Below are 13,872 nucleotides of genomic sequence, written 5' to 3'. Positions count from 1 at the left end.
ATGTCCATGCATGGAGACACACGGCCCAGGGGACACATCCATGGATGGTGACATGTGGCATGGGGTGACATGTCCATGGATGGTGACACGTGGCATGGGGGGACACATCCGTGGATGGTGACACATGGCATGGGGTGACATGTCCATGGATGGTGACATGTGGCCCAGGGGACACGTCCATGGGTGATGACATGTGGCATGGGGGGACACATCCATGGATGGACCAGGGGACACAACCATGGGTGGTGACATGTGGCCCAGGGGACACATCCATGGATGGTGACACATGGCACGGGGTGACATGTCCATGGATGGAGACACACAGCCCAGGGGACACATCCACGAGTGGTGACATGTCACCCTTTATTCCCCGCTGCCCCGGGCAAGGTCTCCCCACATGTGTCCCCATGTGTGTCCCCACATGTGTCCCCACGAGTGTCCCCACGAGTGTCCCCGTGTCCCTCAGGCCCCCGCGGGCAGCGGCTCCACGCGCAGCCACAGCCCGTCCTGGGCGCGCAGGATCAGCTCGGGCTTGCGCCGCGCCGGCCGCGCCGGATCGGGCCGGATCCGGAACCGCGCCACCGTCAGTGCCGCCACCACCTTCATCTCGGCCATGGCGAAGCTCTGCCCGATGCAGTCCCTGCCACCGCCGCCATGTCACCTCCATGGGGACGGTGTTGTCCCCAAAGGTCACGGATTGGGGACAACCGCCCGCTCAGAACCCGAGGGGGCTGGGGGGGGTGACACGTGGGGACACGGGTGTCCCCGCCACGCTCACCTGGGACCGGCGGAGAAGGGGACGAAGGCCAATGGGGACCGTCCCTGGCTGTTCTCCGGGCTGAACCGCAGCGGGTTGAACACCTGGAGTGACAAGGACGTTGGTACAACGTGGGGACGTGGCTGGGCCGGCCCGCGGTGACGGGGACACCCCATTATCCTGTGGTGATGGGGACATCCCGCTGTCCCTGCCCATGGTGACGGTGACATCCCGCTGTCCTGGGGTGATGGGGACATCCCGCTGTCCCTGCCCATGGTGACAGGGACACCCCATTGTCCCACGGTGACAAGGACACCCTGCTCTCCCTTCCCATGGTGACAGGGACATCCCGCTGTCCTGTGGTGACGGGGACACCCTGCTGTCCCTTCCCATGGTGACAAGGACACCCCGCTATCCCTGCCCATGGTAATGGGGACACCCATTGTCCTGCAGTGACAAGGACATCCCGCTCTCCCTTCCCACGGTGACAAGGACACCCCGCTCTCCCTTCCCATGGTGACAGGGACACCCCGCTGTCCCGCAGTGACAGGGACACCCCGCTGTCCCTTCCCATGGTGACAGGGACACCCCCACTGTCCCACAGTGACAAGGACACCCTGCTATCCCTTCCCATGGTGACAGGGACACCCCGCTGTCCCACAGTGACAAGGACACCCCGCTATCCCTTCCCACGGTGACAAGGACACCCCGCTATCCCTGCCCATGGTAATGGGGACACCCATTGTCCTGCGGTGACAGGGACACCCCTCTATCCCTTCCCATGGTGACAGGGACACCCCGCTGTCCCACGGTGACAAGGACACCCCGCTATCCCTTCCCATGGTGACAGGGACACCCCGCTATCTCTTCCTATGGTGATAGGGACACCCCGCTATCCCCTCCCATGGTGACAGGGACATCCCGCTGTCCTGTGGTGACGGGGACACCCTGCTGTCCCTTCCCATGGTGACAAGGACACCCCGCTATCCCTGCCCATGGTGACAGGGACACCCTGCTGTCCCGTGGTGACAGGGACACCCCACTATGCCTGCCCATAGTGACAGGGACACCCCACTATCCCTTCCCACGGTGACAGTGACACCCTGCTATCCCTTCCCATGGTGACAGGGACACCCTGCTGTCCCATAGTGACAGGGACACCCCGCTGTCCCTTCCCATGGTGACAGGGACACCCCGCTGTCCCACAGTGACAAGGACACCTCGCTGTCCCTTCCCATGGTGACAGGGACACCCCGCTGTCCCACAGTGACAAGGACACCCCGCTATCCCTTCCCATGGTGACAGGGACACCTCGCTGTCCCACGGTGACAAGGACACCCCGCTATCCCTTCCCACGGTGACAGGGACACCCCGCTGTCCCACCCCGATGCCACCCATGCCGCGCGGCTGTACCTCGGGCTCGGGCCAGATGTCCGGGTTGTGGTGGGTCCCGTAGATGCTCATCAGGCAGGTGACCCCTGGACAGGCAGACACATCCCCCTTAGGGACAGGGGACAGCAGTGCCGGTGACACCGGGGCCATCAGCCGTACCCTTGGGGACAACGCGCCCGTCGCGCAGCGCGACGTCCCGGGAACAGCGACGTGACACGGCGGTGACGGGCGGGTGCAGGCGCAGACTCTCCTTGATGCACATGGTGGTGAAGGGCAGGCGGGACAAGTCCTCCCTGGGGACAAGGGACATTGTCACCGGCGTCCCCGAGGCAGGTGGGTAGGCGGTGACATTGGCCAACCCTCCCCTTGGCCACCGCCATCTCCCCATGGCCACCACCATCCCCATGGCCACCACCATGCTGCTATGGCCACCACCCAATGGCCAACCCTTCCCATGGCCACTGCCATCTCCCCATGGCCACCACCATGCTGCTATGGCCACCACCCAATGGCCAACCCTTCCCATGGCCACCACCATCTCCCCATGGCCACCACCCAATGGCCAACCTTCCCCATGGCCACCAACATCTCCCCATGGCAAACCCTTCCCATGGCCACCACCATCTCCCCATGGCCACCACCATGCTGCTATGGCCACCACCATCTCCCCATGGCCACCACCTCCCATGGCCAACCCTTCCCATGGCCACCACCATCTCCCCATGGCCACCACCATCCCCATGGCCACCACCATGCTGCTATGGCCACCACCCAATGGCCAACCCTCCCCTTGGCCACCACCATCTCCCCATGGCCATCACCATCCCCATGGCCACCACCATGCTGCTATGGCCACCACTATTTCCCCATGGCCACCACCTCCCATGGCCAACCTTCCCCATGGCCACCAACATCTCCCCATGGCCAACTCTCCCCTTGGCCACCACAATCTCCCCATGGCCACCACCATCCCCATGGCCACCACCATGCTTCTATGGCCACCACCCAATGGCCAACCCTTCCCATGGCCACCACCATCTCCCCATGGCCACCACCCAATGGCCAACCTTCCCCATGGCCACCAACATCTCCCCATGGCCAACCCTTCCCATGGCCACCACCATCTCCCCATGGCCACCACCATCCCCATGGCCACCACCATGCTGCTATGGCCACCACCCAATGGCCAACCCTTCCCATGGCCACCACCATCTCCCCATGGCCATCACCATCCCCATGGCCACCACCATCCCCATGGCCACCACCATGCTATGGCCACCACCCAATGGCCAACCCTTCCCATGGCCACCACCGGGGACCTCTCACCACTCGATGTCCTCGGTGTCCCTGCCCCGCAGAAGCTCCAGGACCTCCTGGCGACATCGCTCTTGGTAGTGGGGGTGATGGGCCAGGTTGTAGAGCAGCCAGGCCAGCCCACTGGCCGTGGTGTCGTGGCCTGTGGGGACACGGGATGAGGAGGGGACACGCGTGTCCCCTCCCGGCGGTGGCAGCAGGGGGCTGGTCCTCACCCTCGAACATGAAGGTGTCGGCCTCGGCCGCGATGTCCTCATCCGACAGGGAGTTGCCGTCCTCGTCCTGCAAGGGCCAGCGTGGCAACCAAGGGGACGGCCAGGGCCACCACCCTGTGGCCAAGACTCCGCGTGGCCACCACCGTCCCCTTGGCCACCATCCCTTTGGCCACCACGGTCCCCTTGGCCGCCATCCCCTTGGTCACCATTCCCTTGGCCACCATCATCCCCATGGCCACCACCATCCCCATGGTCACCACCATCCCCATGGTCACCACCATTCCCATGGCCACCACCATCCCCATGGTCACCATCATTCCCATGGCCACCACCGTCCCCATGGCCACCACCATCACCATGGCCACCACCATTCCCATGGTCACCACCATTCCCATGGCCACCATCATCCCCATGGCCACCACCGTCCCCATGGCCACCATCCTCTTGGACATCATCCCCTTGGCCACCACCATCCCCATGGCCACCACCATCTCCACATGGCCATCACCGCCTCCCCATGGCCACCATCCCCCCCATGGCCACCATCCCCTTGACCACCACTGTCTCTGTGGCCACCACCATCCCCATGGTCACCAGCGTTCTTCTATGGTCACCAACCTATGGCCAACCCTCCCCATGGCCACCACCATCTCCACATGGCCATCACCGCCTCCCCATGGCCACCATCCCCCCCATGGCCACCACCATCCCCTTGGCCACCACCATCCCCATGGCCACCACCATCTCCACATGGCCATCACCACCTCCCCATGGCCACCATCCCTTTGACCACCACTGTCTCTGTGGCCACCACTATCCCCATGGTCACCAGCGTTCTTCTATGGTCACCAACCTATGGCCAACCCTCCCCATGGCCACCAGCATCCCCATGGCCACCACCATGCTGCTATGGCCACCATCCAATGGCCAACTCTCCCCTTGTCCACCACCGTCTCCCCATGGCCACCATCCCCTTGGCCACCACCATCTCCCCATGGCCACCATCCCCTTGGCCACCACCATCTCCCCATGGCCAACCCTCCCCATGGCCACCACCATGCTGCTATGACCATCATCCAATGGCCAACTCTCCCCATGGCCCCCACCATCTCTCCATGGCCGCCACCTCCCCATGGCCACCACCATCCCCATGGCCACCACCATTCCCATGGCCACCACCCAATGGCCAACCCTTCCCATGGCCACCACCATACCCATGGCCATCACCATGCTCCTATGGCCACCTCTCCATGGCCAACCCTTCCCATGGTCTCCACCATCTCCTCATGCCCACCACCATACCCATGGCCATCACCATGCTCCTATGGCCACCTCCGCATGGCCAACCCTTCCCATGGCCACCACCATCTCCCCATGGCCACCATCATCTCCCCATGGCCATCACCATGCTGCTATGACCACCTCTCCATGGCCAACCCTTCCCATGGCCACCACCATCTCCCCATGGCCACCATCATTCCCATGGCCACCACCACGCTGCTATGGCCAACACCCAATGGCCAACCCTTCCCATGGCCACCACCATCTCCCCATGCCCACCACCATCCCCATGGCCATCACCATGCTCCTACGGCCACCTCCGCATGGCCAACTCTTCCCATGGCCACCATCATCTCCCCATGGCCACCACCATGCTGCTATGACCACCTCTCCATGGCCAACCCTTCCCATGGCCACCACCATCTCCCCATGGCCACCACCATTCCCATGGCCACCACCACGCTGCTATGGCCATCACCCAATGGCCAAGCCTCCCCTTGGCCACCACCATCTCCCCATGGTGACCACCATCTCCATGGTCACCATCATGCTGCTATGGCCACCATCCAATGGCCAACCCTCCCCTTGGCCACCACCATCTCCCCATGGCCACCACCATCCCCATGGCCACCCACCACCCCACGCCCACCTTAGCGAGCAGGAGCAGGTCAATGAAGTCCATCCCGCGTCCCCGGTGGCCCTCTGGCCAGGCCTGGTGGCCCATGCGCCGCAGGTCCTGGCGCCGGCGCTGCACCACGGCAGCCGTGAAGGCGTGGACGGTGGCGCAGGCGCGGGCGAAGCGGCACCCATCGCCCGACAGGCGGTAGAGCCACGTCGGGTGGTGGAGCAGGCGCCGCTGGCGTCTCACCACCAGGGTGCTCAGCTCCATGATGGCCTGGATGTACTCAGCGTGCTGCCTGGGGACAGCAGGGACGGTCACCAGGGACAGTGGGGACAGTGGAGTGGTCATTGGGGATGGTGGGGACGGTCAATGGGGATGGTCACTGGGGACGGTGGGGATGGTCACTGGGGACAGTGGGGACAGTGGAGTGGTCATTGGGGACAGTGGGGATGGTCAATGGGGATGGTCACTGGGGACGGTGGGGACAGCAGAGTGGTCATTGGGGACAGTGGGGATGATCATTGGGGACAGTGGGGACAGTCACTGGGAATAGTGGGAACGGTCACTGGGGACACCAGGGACAACTAGGGATGGTCACTGGGGACAGTGGGAACAGTGGAGTGGTCATTGGGGACAGTGGAGATGGTCAATGGGGATGGTCACTGGGGACAGTGGGGACAGCAGAGTGGTCATTGGGGACAGTAGGGACAGTGGAGATCGTCATTGGGGACAGTGGGGACAGTGGAGACGGTCACTGGGGACAGCGGGGACAGTGGAGATGGTCATTGGGGACAGTGGGTACAGTGGGGACGGTCACTGGGGACAGCGGGGACAGTGGGGACAGCGGGGACGGTCACTGGGGACAGTGGGGACAGCAGAGTGGTCATTGGAGACAGCAGAGTGGTCATTGGGGACAGTGGGGACAGTCAGTGGGGACAGTGGGGACAATGGAGTGGTCATTGGGGACGGTGGGGACAGTCACTGGGGATGGTCACTGGGGACAGTGGGGACGGCAGAGTGGTCATTGGGGACAGTGGGGATGGTCACTGGGGACAGCGGGGATGGTGGGGATGGTCACCAGGGACAGTGGGGACAGCAGAGTGGTCATTGGGGACAGAGGGGATGGTCATTGGGGACAGTGCGGATGGTCACTGGGGACAGTGGGGACAGCAGAGTGGTCATTGGGGACAGTGGGGATGGTCACTGGGGACAGTGGGAACGGTCACTGGGGACAGCGGGGACAGTGGGGACAGAGGGGACGGTCACTGGGGACAGTGGGGACAGCAGAGTGGTCATTGGGGACAGTGGGGATGGTCATTTGGGACAGTGGGGACAGTGGAGGTGGTCACTGGGGACAGTGGGGACAGTCACTGGGGGTGGTCACTGGGGACGGTGGGGACAGCAGAGTGGTCATTGGGGACAGTGGGGATGGTCATTGGGGACAGTGGGGACAGTGGGGACAGTGGGGACGGTCATTGGGGACAGTGGGAACGGTCACTGGGGACAGCGGGGACAGTGGGGACAGAGGGGATGGTCATTGGAGACAGTGGGGACAGTGGGGACGGTCACTGGGGATAGTGGAGACAGTCACTGGGGACACCAGGGACAACTGGGGACGGTCACTGGGGACAGCAGGGACAGTAGGGATGGTCATTGGGGACACCAGGGACAACTGGGGATGGTCACCAGGGGACAGAGGGGGCGGCTGGGATGGTCACTGGGGACAGTGGGGACAGCAGGGTGGTCATTGGGGACAGCGGAGTCACTGGGGACAGCGGGATGTCACTCACTGCGGGCAGTGGGGACGGTCACTGGGGACAGTGGGGACAGCGGGATGTCACTCACCGTGGGCAGTGGTTCTGCTGGCCGAAGATGCAGCTCTGCAGCGTGTCCAGGGTCAGGAGGCTGAGCTGGCCCAGCACCTCCTGTGCCACTGCCGGTGTCCCCGCCGGTGTCCCCGCCGGTGTCCCTGCCGGTGTCCCCGCCGGTGTCCCTGCCGGTGTCCCTGCCTGCGCTGCTGCCCGCCACTGCGCCTGCAGGCAGGGGCAGGGATTGGGGCAGCGGGTGCGGGTTGGGGTTCATGTGCAGGTTGGGGTTCAGGTGCAGGTTGGGGTTCGGGTGCAGGTTGGGGTTGGGGTGCAGGTTGGGGTTCATGTGCAGGTTGGGGTTCAGGTGCAGGTTGGGGTTGGGATGCAGGTTGGGGTTCAGGTGCAGGTTGGGGTTGGGGTGCAGGTTGGGGTTCATGTGCAGGTTGGGGTTCAGGTGCAGGTTGGGGTTCGGGTGCAGGTTGGGGTTGGGGTGCAGGTTGGGGTTCGGGTGCAGGCAGTGGGTGCAGGTTGGGGTCCAGGTGCAGGTTGGGGTTCAGGTGCAGTATGGGTTCAGGTGCAGGTTGGGGTTCAGGTGCAGGTTGGGGTTGGGGTGCAGGTTGGGGTTCAGGTGCAGGCAGGAGGTTCATGTACAGGCAGCGGGTTCATATGCAGGCAGGAGGTTCATGTGCAGGCAGTGGATGCAGGCAGTGGGTGCAGGCAGGGTTGGGGTGCAGGCAGGATTGGGGTGCAGGCAGTGGATGCAGGCAGTGGGTGCAGGCAGGGTTGGGGTGCAGGCAGGATTGGGGTGCAGGCAGGGTTGGGGTGCAGGTTGGGCTGGGGTGCAGACAGAGTTGGGGTGCAGGCAGGGTGCAGGCAGGGTGCAGGCAGTGGGTGCAGGCTGGGTTGGGGTGCAGGTAGGGTTGGGGTGCAGGCAGTGGGTGCAGGCAGGGTTGGGGTGCAGGCAGGGTACAGGCAGCGGGTCTCACGTGCAGGCGGCGGGTGCAGCGGTTGAACGTGCCCACGTGTCCCCGCAGGACGTCCCCGTGGAAGGCCGGGGACAACAGGCGCCGGTGACGCTGCCACTTGCGGCCCTCGCTCAGCAACAGCCCGTCCCCTGCGGGGACACCGCACCCGCCCCGCGGTGACACCCGCCCTGTGGTGACACCCGCCCCATGGTGACACCCAGCACATGGTGACACCCGCCCCATGGTGACAGCCACCCCATGGTGACACCCGTCCCATGGTGTCAACAGCCCCATGGTGACACCCGTCCCATGGTAACACCCAGCACATGGTGACACCCGCCCCATGGTGTCAACAGCCCCATGGTGACACCCGTCCCGTGGTGACACCCAGCACATGGTGACACCCGCCCCATGGTGACAGCCGCCCCATGGTGACACCCAGCACATGGTGACACCCGCCCCATGGTGTCAACAGCCCCATGGTGACACCCGTCCCGTGGTGACACCCAGCACATGGTGACACCCGCCCCATGGTGACAGCCGCCCCATGGTGACACCCAGCACATGGTGACACCCGCCCCATGGTGTCAACAGCCCCATGGTGACACCCGCCCCATGGTGACACCCAGCACATGGTGACATCCGCCCCATGGTGTCAACAGCCCCATGGTGACACCCGTCCCGTGGTGACACCCAGCACATGGTGACACCCGTCCCATGGTGTCAACAGCCCCATGGTGACACCCGTCCCATGGTGACACCCAGCACATGGTGACACCCAGCACATGGTGACACCCACCCCATGGTGACATCGGACCTGCTGTGAGACCCATCCCATGGTGTCACCAGTCCCATGGTGACACTCGCCCCATGGTGACATCTGACCTGCTGTGACACCCAGCACATGTTGTCACCAGCCCCATGGTGACACCCGCTCCATGGTGACACCGGACCCATGGTGACACCCAGCACATGGTGACACCTGTCCCATGGTGACACCCGCCCCACGGTGAAATCAGCCCCATGGTGACACTGGACCCGCCGTGACACCCATCCCATGGTGACACCCGCCCCATGGTGACACCGGCCACAGGGCACCCATGGGTGCTGCCCCCAGCCCCCACTCACCCAGCCAGGGCCTGAGGAAGCCATAGAACTTCTGGTCCTTGGGGGCCACGAAGGCTGCGGGAGGGGACAGGGGTGGTGACGGTGACAATGAGGTGACATTGGAGACCCCAGGGGACGCCCGGGGAGGGGACACCCATCTGCACCCATAACCACCTCAGGGTGGGGTGGTTGGGTGCAACCAGGACACTTGACTGGGCCTGGTGACACCCCTGGGTGACTCTGGGGACCCTTAGGGACAAGTTGGTGGCCATTATAGGGTGACATTTGGGTTGGCCATGGTGACACCTCTGGGTGACTCTGGGGACCCTTAGGGACAAGTTGGTGGTCACTGTAGGGTGACATTTGGGTTGGCCATGGTGACACCTCTGGGTGACTCTGGGGACCCTCAGGGACAAGTTGTTGATCACTATGGGGTGACATTTGGGTTGGCCATGGGTGACACCCATGGGTGACTCTGGAGACCCTCAGGGACAAGTTGGTGATCACTATGGGGTGACATTTGAGTTGGCCATGGGTGACACCCATGGGTGACTCTGGAGACCCTTAGGGACAAGTTGGTGGCCACTATGGGGTCACATGTGGGTTGGCCATGGTGACACCTCTGGGTGGTCCTGGTGACCATCAGGGACAAGTTGGTGGCCACTATGGGGTGACATTTGGGTTGGCCATGGGTGACACCTATGGGTGACTCTGGGGACCCTCAGGGACAAGTTGGTGGCCACTATGGGGTGACACTTGCATTGGCCACGAGTGACACCTCTGGGTGACTCTGGAGACCCTTGGTGGCCACCACAGGCACTGGGACATGACCAGGTGACCGTGCTGGCCACGGTGACCCCCTGGGTGGCCCTGGGGACAGGGTGGTGGCCCCATTGTCCTACCCGAAGCCATGAGGATGGGGCGCAGGGTGTTGGGGTGGAACAGGCGCAGGATGGGGGTCCAGGGTGACAGCCACCACAGGCAGCCGTCCCGGTACCGCGCCACCAGCGCGACCACCTGCTGCAGGCCCTCCTCTGTCGCCTGCACCTTGGGGACACCGCGGGGTCAGGGACGGCCCTGGGGACACCGCAGTGGCCCCCCAGTGCCACCACCCTGTTACTGTCACCCATCCAGTGCCACCACCCTGTCCCCTTAGTGCCACCACCCTGTCCCTGTCACCCCCCCAGTGCCACCACCCTGTTACTGTCACCTCCCCAGTGCCACCACCCTATCACTGTCTCCCCCCCAGTGCCACCACCCTGTCCCCTTAGTGTCACCACCCTGTCCCTGTCACCTCCCAGTGCCACCACCCTGTCTCTGTCACCCCCTCAGTGCCACCACCCTGTCCATGTCACCCCCCTAGTGCCACCACCCTGTCCCTGTCCCCCCAGTGCCATCACCCTGTCCCCCCAGTGCCACCACCCTGTCCCAGTCACCCATCCAGTGCCACCACCCTGGCCCCTTAGAGCCACCACCCCATCCCTGTCACCCCCCCAGTGCCACCACCCTGTCCCCACTGTCCCCCTAGTGCCACCCCCCTGTCCCTGTCACCCCCCAGTGCCACCACGCTGTCCCTGTCTCCCTCCCAGTGCCACCACCCTGTCCCCCTTGTCCCCCCAGTGCCACCACCCTGTCCCTGTCCATGTCACCCCCCAGTGCCACCACCCTGTCCCCACTGTCCCCCCAGTGCCACCACCTTGCCCCAGTTAACCCCCCCAGTGCCACCACCCTGTCCTTGTCACCCCCTCCAGGTGCCACCACCCTGTCTCCACTGTCCCCCCAGTGCCACCAACCTGACCCCCCAGTGCTACCACCCTGCCCCAGTTAACCCCCAGAGTGCCACCACCCTGTCCCTGTCACCCCCCAGTGCCACCACCCTATCCCTGTCACCCCCCCAGTGCCACCACCCTGTTACTGTCACCCCTCGAGTGCCACCACCCTGTCCCTGTCCCCTGAGTGCCGCCACCCTGTCCCTGTCACCCCCCCAATGCCACCACCCTGTCCCCTTAGTGCCACCACCCTGTCCTCACTGTCCCCCCAGTGCCACCACCCTGACCCCCCAGTGCTGCCACCCTGTCCCCTCAGTGCCACCACCCTGTCCCTGTCACCCCCTCAGTGCCACCACCCTGTCCCCTTAGTGCCACCACCCTGTCCCCGTCACCCCCCCCAGTGCCACCACCCTATCACTGTCTCTCTCCCAGTGCCACCACCTTGTCCTCCTTGTCCCCTCAGTGCCACCACCCTGTCCCTGTCACTCCCCCAGTGCCACCACCCTGTCCCCCCAGTGCCACCACCCTGTCCCCACTGTCTCTCCAATGCCACCACCGTGTCCCTGTCCCTGTCACCCCCTAGTGCCACCACCCTGTCCCTGTCTCCCTCCCAGTGCCACCACCCTGACCCCTTAGTGCCACCACCCTGTCCCTTTCACCCCCCAGTGCCACCACCCTGTCCCTGTCCCTGTCACCCCCCAGCGCCACCACGCTGTCCCTTGTCCCCTCACCATGCCGGTGTGCCCCAGCAGCCAGTTGCGCCAGGGTGGCCGGGGGAAGCGGCGCAGCTGGTGACAAGTGGCCCAGAAGCGGGTGACACTGACGGTGACATCCCAAAGCCACCGCAGCAGCAGCGTCAGGACCAGGGTGGCAACGGCCACCGCACCCAGGGGACCGAGCGCCCAGGTCGCCACCATGGTCCCCGCACGCTGGGGACACTGGGGACACTGGGGACAGGGCAAAGGTTGGGGGGGGTGGCCATAGAGTCACGTGTCCCCACAGCCGGCTGTCACATCCGGGTGGCTTTGTCACTGATGTATATCCTGGTGGCTTTGTCACCAACGTATGTCCTGGTGGCTTTGTCACTGACATGTGTCCTGGTGGCTTTGTCACCGTGTGTCCTGGTGGCTTCATGTCCTAACGTGTGTCCTGGTGGCTTTGTCACCATGTGTCCTGGTGGCTTCATGTCCTGGTGGCTTTGTCCCCTGACATGTGTCCTAGTGGCTTTGTCCCCAACATGTGTCCTGGTGGCTTCATGTCCTAACATGTGTCCTGGTGGCTTTGTCCCCTGATGTGTGTCCTGGTGGCTTCATGTCTTGATACATGTCCTGGTGGCTTCATGTCCTAACATGTGTCCTGGTGGCTTTGTCACTGTGTGTCCTGGTGGCTTCATGTCCTGGTGGCTTTGTCCCCTGACATGTGTCCTGGTGGCTTTGTCCCCAACATGTGTCCTGGTGGCTTCATGTCCTGGTGGCTTTGTCCCCTGACATGTGTCCTGGTGGCTTTGTCACTGTGTCCTGGTGGCTTTGTCCCCAACATGTGTCCTGGTGGCTTCATGTCCTGGTGGCTTCATGTCCTAACATGTGTCCTGGTGGCTTTGTCACCGATGTGTGTCCTGGTGGCTTCATGTCCTGGTGGCTTCATGTCCTAACATGTGTCCTGGTGACTTTGTCCCCAACGTGTGTCCTGGTGGCTTCATGTCCTGGTGGCTTTGTCACCATGTGTCCTGGTGGCTTAATGTCCTGGTGGCTTTGTCACTGTGTGTCCTGGTGGCTTCGTGTCCTGTGCACACACACACATATGTGCACATACATGTATGTATGCACACACATGTATGTGTGCACCCATGCACAAGCACACGCGCCTTGTGCACACGTGGCTCGTGCACACACGTATGCATGCACACACACATATGTTTGCACCTCCTGCACACGCACACGAACACATGTATGCACACATACGTATGCACACACCTCGTGCAAGAGCACACATGCATATGTATGCACACACCCCATACACACACGTGTATCCCCTTGCACAAGCACACGAGCCTTGTGCACACACATGCATGCACACACACCCCGTGCACACACGTATATTTGCACCTCGTGCACACGCACACACACATATGTATGCACACACACATATGTGTGCACCCTATGCACGAGCACATACACACACATGTATGTATGCACGCACACATATGTATGCACGCACATATATGTGTGCACCCCATGCACAAGCACATGCATACATGTATGTATGTACACACATGTATGTATGCACACACGCGTATGTATGCACACACACGTATGTGTGCACCCTATGCACGAGCACATACACACACATGTATGTATGCACACACACATATGTATGCACACACATATATGTGTGCACCCCATGCAGAAGCACATGCACACATGTATGTATGCACACACATGTATGTATGCACACACACGTATGTATGCACACACATATATGTGTGCACCCCATGCACAAGCACATGCACACACGTATGTATGCACACACACATATGTATGCACACACACGTATGTGTGCACCCCATGCACAAGCACATGCACACACGTATGTATGCACACACACATATGTATGCACACACACGTATGTGTGCACTCCATGCA

General features: G+C 62.9%; 1 protein-coding gene across 1 annotated transcript; it reads right to left on the bottom strand.

Annotated features, from left to right (window-relative positions):
• Window positions 1-462: 462 nt before the first annotated feature.
• On the bottom strand, window positions 463-12,147 carry CYP4F22 (cytochrome P450 family 4 subfamily F member 22; the record flags this gene model as incomplete). Its single annotated transcript, XM_080361306.1, has 12 exons — window positions 463-640; window positions 779-861; window positions 2,171-2,235; window positions 2,309-2,442; window positions 3,476-3,605; window positions 3,679-3,745; window positions 5,609-5,876; window positions 7,427-7,614; window positions 8,376-8,503; window positions 9,483-9,536; window positions 10,364-10,508; window positions 11,962-12,147. 12 exons carry the CDS (start codon window positions 12,145-12,147, stop codon window positions 463-465), a joined length of 1,626 nt encoding a protein of 541 aa, XP_080217432.1.
• Window positions 12,148-13,872: the final 1,725 nt, after the last annotated feature.

Source organism: Nesoenas mayeri, assembly GCF_963082525.1.
Source record: "Nesoenas mayeri genome assembly, chromosome: 31".
Classification (NCBI taxonomy): Eukaryota; Metazoa; Chordata; class Aves; order Columbiformes; family Columbidae; genus Nesoenas; species Nesoenas mayeri.
This window is presented reverse-complemented; position numbering and strand designations above follow the sequence as displayed.